Raw genomic sequence first — 15,618 nt, 5'->3', positions numbered from 1 at the left:
CTCCACCAGGATAGGAATGTAGGACATTGCAGCTTGCCTTCATCTGGTGGTTGGATAAAAGGGCAACAAAAGTAAATTATCCACAGATCCGTGCAGTTAGAGGTACTAAAAACACTTTTCGGCCAGTTATAGCGCCACCTTGAGGCTGAGTTGAAATTGTTCATGTGGCATTTCTTCCTCGGCCTAGTGGGAATGTGGGTGCACAATTTCACGGAAATCACGCGATGTGTTCATGATTTGCAGCATTTTGTTTGAAACTGAGCACTCCTGTGAACTTTGGAAGCCAATCTTAACCAATCAGGATGGAGTCTGAGAAATCTGAAAGACCCGTTTCGTTGAATGGCTCTAGAGACTGTGTACCAATTTGCGCGATGTTTGGACAAAATCTGTAGGTGTACTGTGCAAAAACTTGTTTTGCACAAAGCGGCCTCCTGGTGGCGCTATAACAGGCCGTTCTGGAAAGTTTGGGGCAGAGGTTCATCGTTGGCATCCAGGGAGTGTGTGTGCAAAATTTGGCATCGACCGGGTTAACGGTGGCCGGGATTAGCTGCTCACGGACACACACATGGACGGACACACGGACGTCCATGTACATACTCTCCCCCCATGCCTTCGGCCTGGTGGAGACAATTAAGGCATGCTGCGTTGTTGTCACTTGAGTAAGTGACTGTACTGGCCATGGTCATGATGGGCAAGTGCAATAAAGTTTAGAATGCAATATGTGTCAGGGTAAGTACAATGTGTAATATGAGACTGTGTTATGGGTAATTGAATACTTACTGCTTCTGTTCTGTCTGTAGACAGTCTGTTCCAGTGTGTTCGGGCAAAAGAGTCCCCAGGCTACCAGAGCACCATAGCCTATTGGTCTGGATCTGGACTGGACCACAGTGAAATGGCCAGGGGGTGTTATGAGTTATGCATTGGAGCTGCTAATGATAATGAGATATGTGGTTTATCTTGCAATAGTGGGCATAATTTATATTTACTTACCGGTGTAGTGATATAGATTTATAGGCTCATGTGATGTGGGTTATGTGGGGTTCAGAAGTGTTGCATGTTTGACGAGTCTGCACTGATTGTTTCAGCTGCCTATAAAAGGCTGCCAGGAAGCACACACACACTCAGTGTTAGATCAGTGAGAGGGCATGGTGGAGCTGCACACCAACATGTCCTATATCTGTATGCTGCTGGTGTCATGCCATTTCCAGTGGCGTGCACAGACATTTAGAGGGGCAGGTGCTCAAGTGAAAAAAAGGGCACCTTGTGCAGCGCATTTTGGAGCGGGAACCCATTTTGGTGCTTTAGCTATTGAAAAATAGCAGATCTACAAGCTCATAGCGCGCCACCGAGTGGCGCGCTACGAGCTTGTAGATCTGCTATTTTTCTTTAATCGAAGAACCACTGACATAGAAACATAGCTTTAGATTGTGGGGGCCTAAATAATATAGTAGAATCTAGCACCCCCTAGTGTCTATCTGTGCACGCCATTGGCCATTTCCCATGCTGTAACCTTCTTTTGGGAATAAACCACGGTGTGGCTGCATTTTACCTCCTGACTGTGCTCATTTCCAGCCGCTTATTGGGCAAACCCTACACATGAGAAAACAAATGTTTACATTGCCTGTCTGATTGGCCTATACCCAACAGTGCCTTCCGGTTTGAGGAAGCTTTGCAAGCTTGCCTCCATGTTGCCTACTCTAGACATACACACGCCCCACAGAGCCGAAGGAGGCTACTACCTTTATGGTTTTCTCCTCTGCCTCTTTCTTTCCTCTTTTTAGATGCCAGTGTTTCTTTTCTTACACATTTTGCTAATTCATTTATAGCAAATACCATTTCCATGACATCAATTATTTATGAAATAGTTGTTTTATTTTATGGCCTCCCTGCCATTTGGCCCTTGAAAGAAATGACAACACTAAAAGTCAAGTGTCCTCCTTGCCCAAGTTGCCCCATGAACTTCCAGGGCTGACTGACAACATTGTTCATGTGACTCTTAAGTCATTCATTATATTATAATTTAGTTAGATTAGATCATGTATCCATCGTGTGCCTACTACATGCAGCCTACGCCTACAATATACAAGATCAATATAGATACACTCAAAGGCAGTGATGTAAATGAATAAAAGTACCTTTAACTGGAAACTGAAGTTTCCAAGTTGAAGCAGCTGTTTCGTGGGGATGCTTTGCTTCCATCTAGTGGACATCTCCAGATAATGTAGGTCGCTCGTGATCTTCCATTGAGGGAAGATGTATTTGGCTCGACATTTTAATTTATTTCGAGAATAACTTTGCCAAAACCTAGACTCCAGCGAGTCCAGCCCTTAGATATATATACTCTATGGTCCAGCCGTAGGCTCAAAGTTAAGTCAACATGTTTTGAAAGTCTCTCGCGGTTCATTTAGGAATAGAAACAATCATTTACCGGTAGTTCATTTTTCAGTGTTCTCTATATAGGCTCAAAAAGCAACATGCTTTGAAAGTCTCTTGGGATCCATGCAATAACAATGAATCATATTGTTCACTTCATGTAGGCCTATATTTCCAGTGGTGGAAAGTAACTAAGTTGTACTGAAGTATTGTACTTGAGTACAATTTTCAAGGTATTTTTTACTTTGTTGGAGTATTTCCACTTTTCAATAGGACTAGCTAGGCTTATTTTACTCTACCCTACATTTTAGAGGCAAATATTGTAGGCTACTTTTACTCCAATACAATTATTTGAAAACATAGTTTTAATAATTAGTTACTTTGTAGATTCAGATTATTATTACAAAACAATCAACCGCTTTATCCTTTCGGCTATTAAAATAGCCGATCTACATTTGAGCTTGTAGATCTGCTATTTTCAAAAGATTTGTATACATGTTGAACATAATACATAATTTAAGTGAAAATGGATATTCTGCATAATAGCCTACTTTTACATTTTGTACTCTTTAGGTAGCCTATATTTCGATGCCAATATTTTTTGCACTTTTACTCATTTTCGGTTTTAAATACCAGACTTTTAGCCTACTTCATATTGTAACTGTACAGTGTAGGCTACAATGCTCGCCTGTTTGTTAGTGAGTAGATTCAGTCCAGTAGGTGGCGGTATCGTGCACGAAACGAAATCGGTTTCCGTGACTCTGTGATCAGCTAACCTGTTCTGACTGCAGCTCTGCTCTGTTGCTGCTACTTCTGTCTGTGTGTTCATGTTGTCGTTGTTAGCACGTTGGATTTTAAGTTCAACATTGATTTATTTTATCTTCTGATCAACGTAAACAAACCCAGTTAGAGAAACATCATGTCTACGGCTCTGGAGAGCTACATCAACCGTATCCTTTACCTACCTCAACCTGTACAATAACATTAATTTAATTCATATTAACACTGTTCACCACCAGCAGATGCTAGCTGGCTAACGTTAGCTTTGAGGCGTTTTTTTTGTTTTGTTTTATAGCCTGAAAAGTTAATTCTCGTTTAAAAGTCGCATTTGTTTATTTTTAAACAGAGACTAGGAAATCAGCCATAAAAGTTGTTGCTTTTTATAATGAGAAAGAGCTAGGCATTTCGATTGAATGAGTATAGCTGCTATGGGAAGGCAGTACGAGCGTCATGTGAACCATGGCTAATTATGGGTAGCTAAACTGAAGCATGATTGATTGACATTGATTACATTATTAACAGTTTGCAACAGAGGTACAGTCTAGATTTATACAAAAGGATGCTAAAAGGATAACACTAAACCCCCTAAGAGCTTATTTCCATTGTGGTCCTGCATATTCAATTCATAATTTCATATACATTTAAAGAAATTACAGTAATGTGCAAAACAACAATATATACTAGTTATAAGTAGTAATAATAATAATACAAATATGTACAGTAAACAGTAGTGGGGGCATCATATTTGGTTATAAGCTTATAGGGGTAGACATTGCAGTTCTAGCTCTGGTCCATAGCCCTAATGCTTCATTCTGCCTTGCATGCATAATTAAGCATTATTATGGTTATGGACCAGAGCTAGTGCTGTTTTATGTGGGCTTTGGAGGAGGGTAAGGATCGAGTCACACTTTATGACGTTTGTTCACCAATTGTGTTGTTTTATTCCTTAACCCGGGTGGTGTTTCAGGCACCGTGGCCATCATCACCTCCGATGGAAGGATGATAGTGGTGGGTTATTGTTGTTGTTGATGTTTGTGTTCCCTATTATATCTACTTCTATCATCATGATTGCAGTTTCTGTCTCGACGGAGTTGCTTGTTTTTCCATTTGCATTTAAAGGTATATTCAGTGATTTCACTTAATTCAAATATCACTTATTTTTTTGTTTTGTTGTGATAATCCTCCCTACTATAGAGTGTGCTGGCCATATAAGGAGTTCCTCCCTGTCCCCAGTTAACCCCTGGGGGTCAAAAAACCTTAGGTTTCGTTTTTGACTCTCTATCCTGATTGGACGAAAGGCTGGGTCCCACACGAAACCTAAGGTTTTTTGAGTGAAATCACTGAATATACCTTTAACAGAAAATGTCATATAATGTTCATTAAAATAAGTTTAGACTAACCATTAGGTTTGTGTGTGTGTGTGTGTGTGTGTGTGTGTGTGTGTGTGTGTGTTCGTGCACGCAGGGTACTCTGAAAGGGTTTGACCAGACGATCAACCTGATTCTGGATGAGAGCCATGAGCGTGTGTTCAGCTCCTCGCAGGGAGTGGAGCAGGTGGTTCTGGGACTTTACATTGTCAGAGGAGACAACGTGTACGTGACCTGGCTATGACCCTAACCCCCCACCACACACACACACACACACACACAAGGCCTTCTCTGTTTTCCACTTGGTCTCTGTCTCTCATAGGAGGGCTGTTTACAGTCCCGGCAAAGTGTCTGTGTCATTTTAGATTCCTGCGTCGGCTTGGCTATTCAATAATCTTGAAAGTGTGAGAACTAGCCTACTGAGAAGTGAGAAGGCATTTTGTACAATCGGCCTGGGCTTAAGTGCAATAAGTAACAATGTTTGTGTGTCTGTCTCAGGGCGGTGATTGGGGAGATCGATGAGGAGACAGACTCTAATCTGGATCTGAACAACATCAGAGCTGAACCCCTGAACTCTGTAGTCCATTGACCTGTGACCTACAGAGACACCCCCCCCCCCCCCCCAGTGATGTCAGCACCGTTCCTATGATCATGACACTCTTCAAACAAATAATTCTAGCAACGTATGTATAGGCCTACTGTACATAATATCGCCACTTGTGAGGGCCGTGTGTTCTCAAGCCTTTTCACGTCACGGACCCCCACCTGAAAGAAGAGAGAAGATTTCTGTTTAAAAAAAAGATTATTTAAAATGTTTCATAATTAGAAGATGTGCATGCTGATGTGCTGTGAGCTTGTACACCTGCTGTATTTGAATATCCAAAGTGGTTAAAATAATAATTGTTATGCCCCCCCCCCCCCCCCCCCCGTGGTGCCTCGTTGGAAGGGACATAGTAAAGAACCACTGGATTACCTCCATGTCGCTTCCAACAAGGGCTAGTGCTACGTTTGAAATGACAGTACCCTCTACCTACTTTTATTGGCCCTTTGTTCATGTGTGTTTGAAAAGAGAGAGAGAGTGAGTTTGCTTTGTGAAGTTTATTGCAATGTTGCGTAAAAATACATTTTCAGTTTGTTTTTATTAATAAAAGTTGGGAATTGTTAGGATTTTGCCTGTGTTCAATAATTCTATATAACGCGATGGAATTATATGTCAAGTCAGTTTACTGAACCTCATGAATAGGTTATTTCAGCACTGTATGGCGGAAACCTTGTATTTCCAAAACTCTTACTGTTTTATTTTTGTGAAAACAGCCAACCTAAAGTATGGAGATGGCCCAACTGTAATGATTTGCTGTATATTTAGTTTGTATCTCCCATGCCTCTGTTGCACAAGAGATATGACAGGACTATTTTATCTTGGTTCAAAACTCATACGATGTGATACAAAAATGTATTAAAATCACACGTGAGGGTGAGGGGCGCCTCATTAAAGATTTCATAGATTTTCATAGATGCCACATGATGCCATGTTTAGTGCTCTAACATTAAAAGTATAGACTTGACAACTCAATGTTGAGTGCTCTAAAAACATTAAAAGTCCATAGACTTGGCTGCCACATGACCTCACGTTTAGTGCCCTAGTTATAGCAATGATAGAGGTATTACACTTATTTGAACAAAGCAAATGTCCCTTGGCCTACCTTTAACCTTTACAGAAAATATTTTCAACAACAATTAGCCCTTCACTAAATCCCACCCCAAAAAGCGATTGTGAACGGAGCAGGGCAGACTGCTCAACACTGCTGGTTGGCTGGTTATAGTGCTCATTGTGAATGGCCCTTTTAGGCTGCTCAACAATGACACTTTAGGTCATCCAGTGGTATTGCAGCTGTTCGTACACAAAATGTGAGGGCAGAGCGACAGATGTGTTCCCCATGAGCCAAGGCACATGTGGAATGCCAATGGCTTTTTGGCTAAACGAGGCACGAGTTATGCCTGTTCAAAGGTTTCATTTTCAAACGATTGCTATAGCGGGAGGAGATACTTTTTAACTGTTTTTCAAATCATTCAAAATGGTGGGTGATCTAAAGGTCAGAGGTTAAAAGTCAGAACACGTTCGGCATGAGGAGTCGCATGTGTATCAGAGTTTTATTGCTGACGGTCAAACGGTTCATGAGCTATGCCTGTTCAAAGGCACTGATCCATGCCTTTATCTTAAAGGACCTATAACATAAAATTAAACTTTTTCAATTTCTTTTGTGTTTTTGGGGCTCCAATGTGTGTTTTCTATCCCCACAAATAACCAATTTTGAACAATCAGGCTTTCATATCATATGGGTGTTTTAATGGAAATTGCTCTCAGAAACAGCTCGACTGATTTTGGCCTCATCGTGATGTCATCAATGTCACCCTACTTTGTATAATTCCTCCTTTTCTTCAGTCTTCAGTTGCAAATTTGCATTTCCACTTTTTCCAAGCTGGCATGGAATGGAAACAAGCCTCGTTTTATCTAGCATGAGTATTATAATGACTCAAATATTAAATAATCTGCATATCAGCACCCTCTCCACCTCAGGACATTGTGGTACTGCAGCTAAAACGGCTTTCAAAGTCCAGAAAGAATTGACAAGGCCTGGTTATATCAGAGTGGTGATTGAGGCTCAAACCATTACAAATAACTTTGAGGGACATAGACCATATGATTATTAAATATTAAAAGCAGTTTTAAAATGCATGTTATTTGCGCTTTAAGTTATCGTACAGTAACACAGGAAAATCAACAGTCTTTCTTCTTGATTATTTTATTCATTGTCAGTATTTGTCCATACAAAGGGTTCGTTACAGATACATACACATTAATATCATGCTACCAAAGTATTAAATTTGTACAAAAATACTTTACAACGTCCCTGTTCATTTCAAATAAAAATACAGTTGGTTGGTTTCTTTTCTGGGATTTAAAGTGAAGCTACGAGGTTCTGATTAAACTAATATACTCTGACCCACTATTTTAATTGGCAGTGTTACAAGAACGTGTGTGCTGTGTGTGTGTGTGTGTGTGTGTGTATAATAGTGAATTGTGCAGAAATAATTTGTGTGTACCAAAGTGAGATTATTGAGTGTATATACACGTGTGTGTGTGTGTGTGTGTGTGTGTGTGTGTGTGTGCTGTCAATAGATGTGTGTGTGGGCCAATAAATGGAGATGTCTTGCTGAAGCAAAATTCTAGGGTGCAAATCCCTGCAATGGAAAACACACTTGCGCACACACTCACGCATGCACACACACACACACACACACACACACACAACATGCACACACACGCACACAACACGCACAGAGCTAGTAGGTGAACAGTGTCATTATGGCTTTTGAGATCCCACAAACCAAGCCACACCCCCTCAGCAACGTAATCACTTCTCTTAACGAGTACAACAGCCAATCATATGCTACGATCCCTAGTAGAGCGGCTGTTCTAAAAGCAGGGTTTTGATTGGCTGTTGGTGCTGAGGAATGGTTTTATTGGCTGTTGGTGCTGAGGGAGGGAGGGTTTCGATTGGCCAGTTTAAATAGTGAGTCCAGATTAAGAGGTGAGAGCAGGAAGAATATGACATCACTGGAAAAACAAGAACACACATGGTCGCGCACACGCGCACGCACGCACACACACACACACAGACATACGCACGCACACACACACGCACGCACACACACACACACACACACGCACACACACACACACACGCACACACACACGCACACACGCACAAACACAGTCTGCCTATTTCCAGGCTTTTTTTTTCTCTTATTGTGTAACATCATCATCATTAGGAGGTTGTTGCTATGGAACTGAACTGAACTGGTTTTTATTTATTGTACATTTTTTTCCCCAGGTTCAGTTTCGTGGTAACAAACAAACATAGAAAAACAGACAACGATTGATCGTTCTAAACATCTATTGATTATTGATTAACATATTTGATCAACGTTTACTCAACAGGTGGGGGGAGGGTGGGGGGGGGGGGGGGGGGGCATGCCTGGCTTTCCGGACTCTTGATTGGTCAGGTTCTGGAGAACCAATCACAGATGGGCAGAATGTGTATTTTGCTCTGCTCTGATTGGTTCCAGCCAATCAGCTGACGCTCTCTGTTGGCCAACCAGAATGGCCATATGTCTGTTGGCCAATCACAGAGGTGTCTGTATGACTTCCAATCAGGGTCTGACAGGGATATGGGCAGGGCAAAGCCAAGATGAAGGGAGAAGGGGTAATACTGGCCTCGTACACACAAACACACATGCTTGTGCGCGCACGCACGCACGCACGCACGCACGCACACACATACACACACACACACACACACACACAGACAGACACGCAAGCACACACACAAACGCACCCAGCTTGCAAACTGGCCAGTCCAACATGTGTAAACAGTAGAAAACATTTCTTCTTCCTATCATCATCATTATATTACTTTAATATTCCAGTGTTTCAGTCAGTGGCTTCACAGTACAACTATACAGATCAACCTTTGTCACTCTCTGAACAACCTGTCTTAGGGGCTGTGTCCACAGAAAGCCTGTTTTTTCATGGCAGAGTTTTTCTTTAGATTTGAATGTCACATCATTATTAGCACAAATAGCCAAACCGAAATAACAGAGAACCATAAATATAGATGCCAGAAATGGAGTCCTTGACATTGGCTCTAGCGGTCGGATCTCGATGAAGGGGCACTTTGCAACCAGTCTGTGTCCTCTGCTATGTGTGTTGATCTCTTTAGATCAGGCTTAGATCAACAAAGTGATATCGTCCATTACCCGCATAATCAACACTGTGACTAAATCCTGTGTTTTTAAGTTTTTTGCTCCTCTTCCTCGATCCAATTTGGAAAAAAGTGACATTGAGATTAGTGGTTCTCCTCTCCAATGTTGAACTGTTTTCTACTTGAGGCACACCATCAAAACCTCGAGGTGGTGGCACTGGGAAGAAGAGTGTTCGTTGTGTGTGTCTCTAACATAGAAATACAAGGCAGAAAGGTGCTGCCAAACTCAAGAAATGCTTTCTCTGGACATGGCCCCTTAAAAAGCTCCATTGTGATTCTGCATACTGAGTCCGTATTTTCTGTCCCAAGTTGTCGCATGTAAAATAAATAAATAACAATTAAAAAAAAATCATACCTCACGTTGTGCCAATCACGTTTATACACTGCCTCCGAAACCGTCGCCTGTCATATAAGTTTTTCGGATCAGGTTTGATTTTCTGTGTTTTTCTGTGATTCTAGTCTGTATGTTGCAGTGTTTTGAGGCTATACACTATACCCTGAAGAATGAATAGTTCATTGCCTAATCTTTTGCCACTGTTTGTGATCGTGGAATTATTGCCATGGTGGTGTTCTTTTTAACGGGGCTCCAAGTATAGCAAAGCATCAAACTGGGACAAATAAATAAAGCTTCAAGCAGCTCTTTGATCAGCAGGTGAAACCCTCTTTGCTCTTTACGCAATCTCAAGGTGGACCCATCTGGACCCCAGATTTCCACACAATCGCACTCACTGTTTGGTGACGCTTTGTTCATTGTGCCAACGATCCTTATCGAGTGGCAGATTTTGACAACGCATAGGGAAAATGCAGACTCAGTGTGCAAGCTCCTTTACTCTGTATAGCTTGTATCCCACACGCAGGACATGTCTGTGTGTGTGTGTGGTTCAGGTAGCTGCTCTGTACCACGCAGGACATGTCTGTCTGTGTGTGTGGTTCAGGTAGCTGCTCTGTACCACACAGGACATGTCTGTCTGTGTGTGTGGTTCAGGTAGCTGCTCTGTACCACACAGGACATGTCTGTCTGTGTGTGTGTGGTTCAGGTAGCTGCTCTGTACCACGCAGGACATGTCTGTCTGTGTGTGTGGTTCAGGTAGCTGCTCTGTACCACGCAGGACATGTCTGTCTGTGTGTGTGTGTGTGTGGTTCAGGTAGCTGCTCTGTACCACGCAGGACATGTCTGTCTGTGTGTGTGTGGTTCAGGTAGCTGCTCTGTACCACGCAGGACATGTCTGTCTGTGTGTGTGTGTGTGTGGTTCAGGTAGCTGCTCTGTACCACGCAGGACATGTCTGTCTGTGTGTGTGTGTGTGTGGTTCAGGTAGCTGCTCTGTACCACGCAGGACATGTCTGTCTGTGTGTGTGGTTCAGGTAGCTGCTCTGTACCACGCAGGACATGTCTGTCTGTGTGTGTGGTTCAGGTAGCTGCTCTGTACCACACAGGACATGTCTGTCTGTGTGTGTGTGGTTCAGGTAGCTGCTCTGTACCACACAGGACATGTCTGTCTGTCTGTGTGTGTGTGTGGTTCAGGTAGCTGCTCTGTACCACACAGGGCTTGTAGTCATACTGCAGTGTGCTGTAATACTGTAATAGTAGTCAAAGTACAGGAGTAGTGTGTTGAAGTAGTTGTAGTACCATTAGTACTACAGTAGTTGTGTAGCACAGTAGTAATGTAGTAGCAGTTGGAGTACAGTAGCAGTCGTAGTTTTAGTACAGCAGTACCATAGTAGTAGTAGTTGCGGTACAGTAGTACTGTAGTTGAGGTAATCATCGTACAGTGGTACAGCAGTCTGACCAGTTCTTGTGCTTCTCACGCTGTTGGTTCCATTCCTACTCCTGTGTGCCCTTCGTCTCATTTTCCCCTGGGGTGGTGAGGAGAAGGTTGTTGGTTCTATTCCTACTCCTGTGCCTTTCGTCTCAGCTCCTCTCGGTTGGTGAGGAGAATGTCCAGACATTCTTGTCCATTCTGGTGTGCTTGGAGCAGTGGTTCTCAAAGTGGGGCCCGGGGGACCCCCAGGGGTCCTTAAGGGAGGGTTCCAAGGCGTCCCTGGTTAACAAACTGATGAGTCAGGAACCAGATGGACCGTTAAGGCAAATTCATGCTTTCAGCGACTTGTCGTGCGGCGAATGTGACAACAGAATGAAAGGCTGCAGACGCCTTCATAAAAGCTTGCGTACTCTGATTGATTTGGTAGGGAAAGATGCACGAGACCACATCCACTTCCTTGTTCACGCTTTGTGGCAATGGTGTCGTGTCGGTGAGTCGCAGACAGTATGAATGCTCAAAAGTCAGACAGACACAAGTGTGACGTGTCGTTTGACACTTGTCGCTCAAAGCACAAATTGGCCTTCACAGGTCTGTAACTCCGAGAGCATACAAAATGGAACCGCATGGACCCACTCTGAGTTATGGGGGTCCGTGGCCTAATTCGTACCAAACTGGGGGTCCTTAAAATAAAAAAAACATTGAGAACCACTGGCTTGGAGGCTCTGTGTCGCAGTTCAAATGTCAAACATTTAGGGGTTTTAGGGATCACAGGTGGTCCAGAAGGCAATGTAGCACCATGAAGGGTCTACTGCCATCTGGTTTGGACCAGTTAAACCGGTTTAGTCCTTTAATTGTTTTTTTTCTTCTAATCTAAGTTTTCATTCGTCTCTTCTATCATATCTGACCTGCTTAGAACTGCTTTAAACCAGTATAGAACCAGTTTAGAACCAGTTCAAACTGGCTTAATGCCTTTTTTTTCCCACCTTCCTCCTATAATGTTATGTTAGAACGTTATGAACCTGCCCATGCCCCACCCCTATCCCATCTCCTGGTTGGCTCCAGCTGAGAGGCCCCTCCTCTCCATGGTTAACGAGGAGCTCTGACAGGCCAGCCTCACTGTTGTTGGGCTGAGAGACGTGGCCAGAGGCCATGCCGTCATTGTGATTGGCTGTGTCTGAAGAGGAGGCGGGGTCCGGCTGATGACGAGCTCCAGGTTATTTCCAGACTCGGCAATAAGAGGAACGACCAGGCAGCAGTCGAAGTCCCTGGTCCTTACATGGTTAATCTACACAGAGAGAGAGAGAGAGAGAGAAGGAGAGAGAGAGAGAGAGAGAGAGAGAGAGAGAGAGAGAGAGAGAGAGAGAGAGAGAGAGAGAGAGAGAGAGAGAGAGAGGAGAGAGAGAGAGAGATAGAGAGAAGGAGAGAGAGAGAGAGAGAGAGAGAGAGAGAGAGAGAGGAGAGAGAGAGAGAGAGAGAGAGAGAAGGAGAGAGAGAGAGAGAGAGAGAGAGAGAGAGAGAGAGGAGAGAGAGATAGAGAGATAGAGAGAAGGAGAGAGAGAGAGAGAGAGAGAGAGAGAGAGAGAGGAGAGAGAGATAGAGAGAAGGAGAGAGAGAGAGAGAGAGAGAGAGGAGAGAGAGAGAGAGATAGAGAGAAGGAGAGAGAGAGAGAGAGAGAGATGATCAATCTGTGTCTACCCATAATAAAATTACTTAATGTGACATTCCAACCTCAAATAAATGTTCTGTAAATTACCTAATGAACAGTGAGCACAGATTATAAATGTGTTCCGTGGATTCGGACTATTTTAAACATTCAGACATGACTGTCAAATGTGTTAAATCAAATATATTGTATCATACTGTATTTGCTAATAACCAGTTTGGAATTGAAACTACAACTGTATATTTATTGCTCTCTCTCTCTCTCTGGCCCAAATGTGAGATACTACTAGATACGATCATACTGTTAGCATATTACATCTGGCTATTGCCTGGAGCGAACAGAAAACAGTACAGAATGACAGCTGTAACCCAAGGACTACAACTACAGGTACAACTACAGGTACAGGTACATGGAGCTTTGTCAACGTAGTGGAAGGAACAAGGGATAGAACTACAGCAGTAGTGTGTTCACTGTGTTGCCTGTCAGAGCACAATGCATCGTGGGTAATGTAGGACATCACTTTGTGGTTTGTGAAATGTTACTATATACTCTGCTACTATATGGGCTTTCCTCCTCCTTCCTACATCATTAATTCAACAAAACCATTAGTATTTTAATCAGGTCAGGTCTACAGCTGAAAATGTTTGACGTGATCTCAGTTTTAGCATTGCCATAACGCCTGAACTACAGTACATGATGTAACAACATGGTAAGCTGGTTAGCTTGCAAACAGTGTGTGTGTGTGTGTGTGTGTGTGTGTGTGTGTGTGTGTGTGTGTGTGTGTGTGTGTGTGTGTGTGTGTGTGTGTGTGTGTGTGTGTGTGTGTGTGTGTGTGTGTGTGTGTGTGTGTGTGTGTGTGTGTGTGTGTGTGTGTGCGTGCGTGTGTGTGCGTGCGTGTACTGCAACAATCTGTCATATGCTTGTAGGCCCGCCAGTGCAGCTGGACCCCCAGGTCTGATGTTGTTCACATAAACTCCCTTGTCCAACAGACCGTCTGACACGCTGAAGCCAAAGTCGTCCAGATCCGACAGTTTTTCTAGAGTGACCTGGAACGCCATTTACAAAAAAATGAATAAAAACAGTTTACATTAGGACCCAGCATAGCTTTGGAGAATGTCTGCATAATCTGCACTGCACACAATCTAAACATAAAGTTGTACTATCTAGAGTTCTAGGGCTGTATTTTGCGTGTCTTAAGGACCAGGTCTTATTCCCTAACTCTTTGGCCACTCAGAATAGCCAAATGGCATTGATCACGCCTCCAGGTCTTTAGTTTACTCAAGTTAGGGAATAAGACCTGGTACTTAGACACGCAAAATACAGCCCTAGAACTCTAGAGTGAGAATAACCAATAAGCCAGCCCGCACTCTCCATTCACAAAATAACTAAATGTTCCACGCCACCAAGGGGGCGTTTGGTTTAAAAAACAAAGCACGTGCTGAAACTCAAGAGTTTTGCAGGGCTCCGTGTGAGGAAAAAATCACACCTGTGTGAACCGAGTGGCGCAACTCCCCTCTCTCCCCCCTCCTCTCCCTCTCTCTCTCTCTCTGCTCCGTCAGATTAGCTTTATTATGGTTACATACAGACAGAAGTTGGATTTGCGTCCAGCAGGTGGCAGCCATGTCACATACTTCTCACGTTCCAATTTCATGCATGTGCACACCACTCGTGCTCACACAGATAAACGGACATTGCTGGACTCAAAAACTGGAGGGGATTAAATGTCACCTTGTGGAGTTCCACAGGGCTCTGAGTGAGGATGTCATTGACTTCCTGTCTCATCTTCCTCATGGCGAAGGCTCGGCGATGAGGGTCAGAGGGCAACGTGTTGGAGCGAGGAGTCACCTGGAAAACAATGCTCACATTATTATGATGTGCAATAGACGACATTCAGCCACTAAATAAACGCCACTAGATGCAGTTGCTGGTGTGACTCCAGTCAGCTGTGAAGAACTGCTTTTAAAGGTTTCATGATATTAACTTTCATTTATTTTTATTTTTCGTTTTTCTTTTAGGTTTTATGACCTCAATTACATCCAAACAACCTGAACATTCAGTGGACTTTCTGTGGTCTGGAATTTTCTCTGTGTCTGTGAAGCCTTTTGAGCTGCCTGCAATGAAAACAGGCAAAACAGTGAAAACATTGACATCTGCTGGCAATTTTTGCTGGCTCTTACATCACAGTCCACAGGAAAATCAGAGCACTTGTTTGAGCCAGAAAACCCCAGACCACAGAAAAACTACTGAATGTTAAAAGTTCAGGTTTTTGGGTGCAATTGAGCTAAAAAATAAAAAAAAAGATTATGTCACAATCCCTTTAACCCATTTAGGACTGAGGCCGATTCAATTTTCTTTTTAGCTCAAACTATTTCATGTCATTGAAATTTGGCTGCGGACCCCCATCTGAAAATATGTTGTTCCAGGGACACCCCCAGAAGCAAAGATTCGAGTTAAAAACGTTCGCTCTGAAAGAATATATTATTCAAAGATTTGTGGCACATTTTCACGATTTTTCCAAAATAGCAGATCTACGAGCTTGTAGATCTGCATAGTATTTGTTTGTATCTGTCACGCCTCGCTCCTCTGCCTTTGAATTTGAGCATTGACTTAGGTCCAAACCACTGGACTAATATTTGGCTTGACCTTATATTAATGGTTATGTGGTTGATTTATGTTCTGCATTTGCTTAAGTCAAGAAAGGAAGTTGTTGTTACTATTCTTGCCTTTGTACCTTTGTACTAATACTGCAGTCTTATTCTGTTATTCTGTTATGTTCAGAATTTTGCCTTGTCTTCCAGTTCTGTTTGGTTTTCTGTTGCTCTGTTGGTTTTGTGTATCTTATTTTGTA

The 15,618-nt window shown here is 42.9% G+C and overlaps 2 protein-coding genes across 2 annotated transcripts in view; one reads left to right on the top strand and one right to left on the bottom strand.

Moving 5' to 3' along the window:
* Nucleotides 1-3,186: 3,186 nt before the first annotated feature.
* Nucleotides 3,187-5,684, top strand: lsm8 (LSM8 homolog, U6 small nuclear RNA associated). The gene is made up of 4 exons (XM_083757845.1): nt 3,187-3,323; nt 4,121-4,161; nt 4,618-4,745; nt 5,019-5,684. Exons 1-4 carry the CDS (start codon nt 3,293-3,295, stop codon nt 5,107-5,109), a joined length of 291 nt encoding a protein of 96 aa, XP_083613971.1. The 5' UTR covers nt 3,187-3,292; the 3' UTR covers nt 5,110-5,684.
* Nucleotides 5,685-10,853: 5,169 nt separating this feature from the next.
* grip1 (glutamate receptor interacting protein 1) overlaps nt 10,854-15,618 on the bottom strand; it is a 63,307-nt gene continuing 58,542 nt past the window's right edge. The window contains 5 exon segments of the mRNA XM_083757846.1: nt 10,854-12,299; nt 12,302-12,392; nt 13,671-13,672; nt 13,675-13,816; nt 14,499-14,615. Coding sequence (XP_083613972.1) covers nt 12,106-12,299; nt 12,302-12,392; nt 13,671-13,672; nt 13,675-13,816; nt 14,499-14,615 — 546 coding nt within the window. The 3' untranslated portion in view covers nt 10,854-12,105.

The sequence above is a fragment of the Protomyctophum parallelum genome (assembly GCF_964188405.1).
Source record: "Protomyctophum parallelum genome assembly, chromosome: 22".
NCBI classification, from domain to species: domain Eukaryota; kingdom Metazoa; phylum Chordata; class Actinopteri; order Myctophiformes; family Myctophidae; genus Protomyctophum; species Protomyctophum parallelum.
This window is presented reverse-complemented; position numbering and strand designations above follow the sequence as displayed.

Coding starts and splice junctions, on each gene's coding strand:
- lsm8 (XM_083757845.1), top strand. CDS start 3,293: ATGTCTACGGCTCTGGAGAGCTACATCAACC. Junction 4,162..4,617: donor CCGATGGAAGGATGATAGTG/GTGGGTTATTGT, acceptor TCGTGCACGCAG/GGTACTCTGAAAGGGTTTGA. Junction 4,746..5,018: donor ATTGTCAGAGGAGACAACGT/GTACGTGACCTG, acceptor TGTCTGTCTCAG/GGCGGTGATTGGGGAGATCG.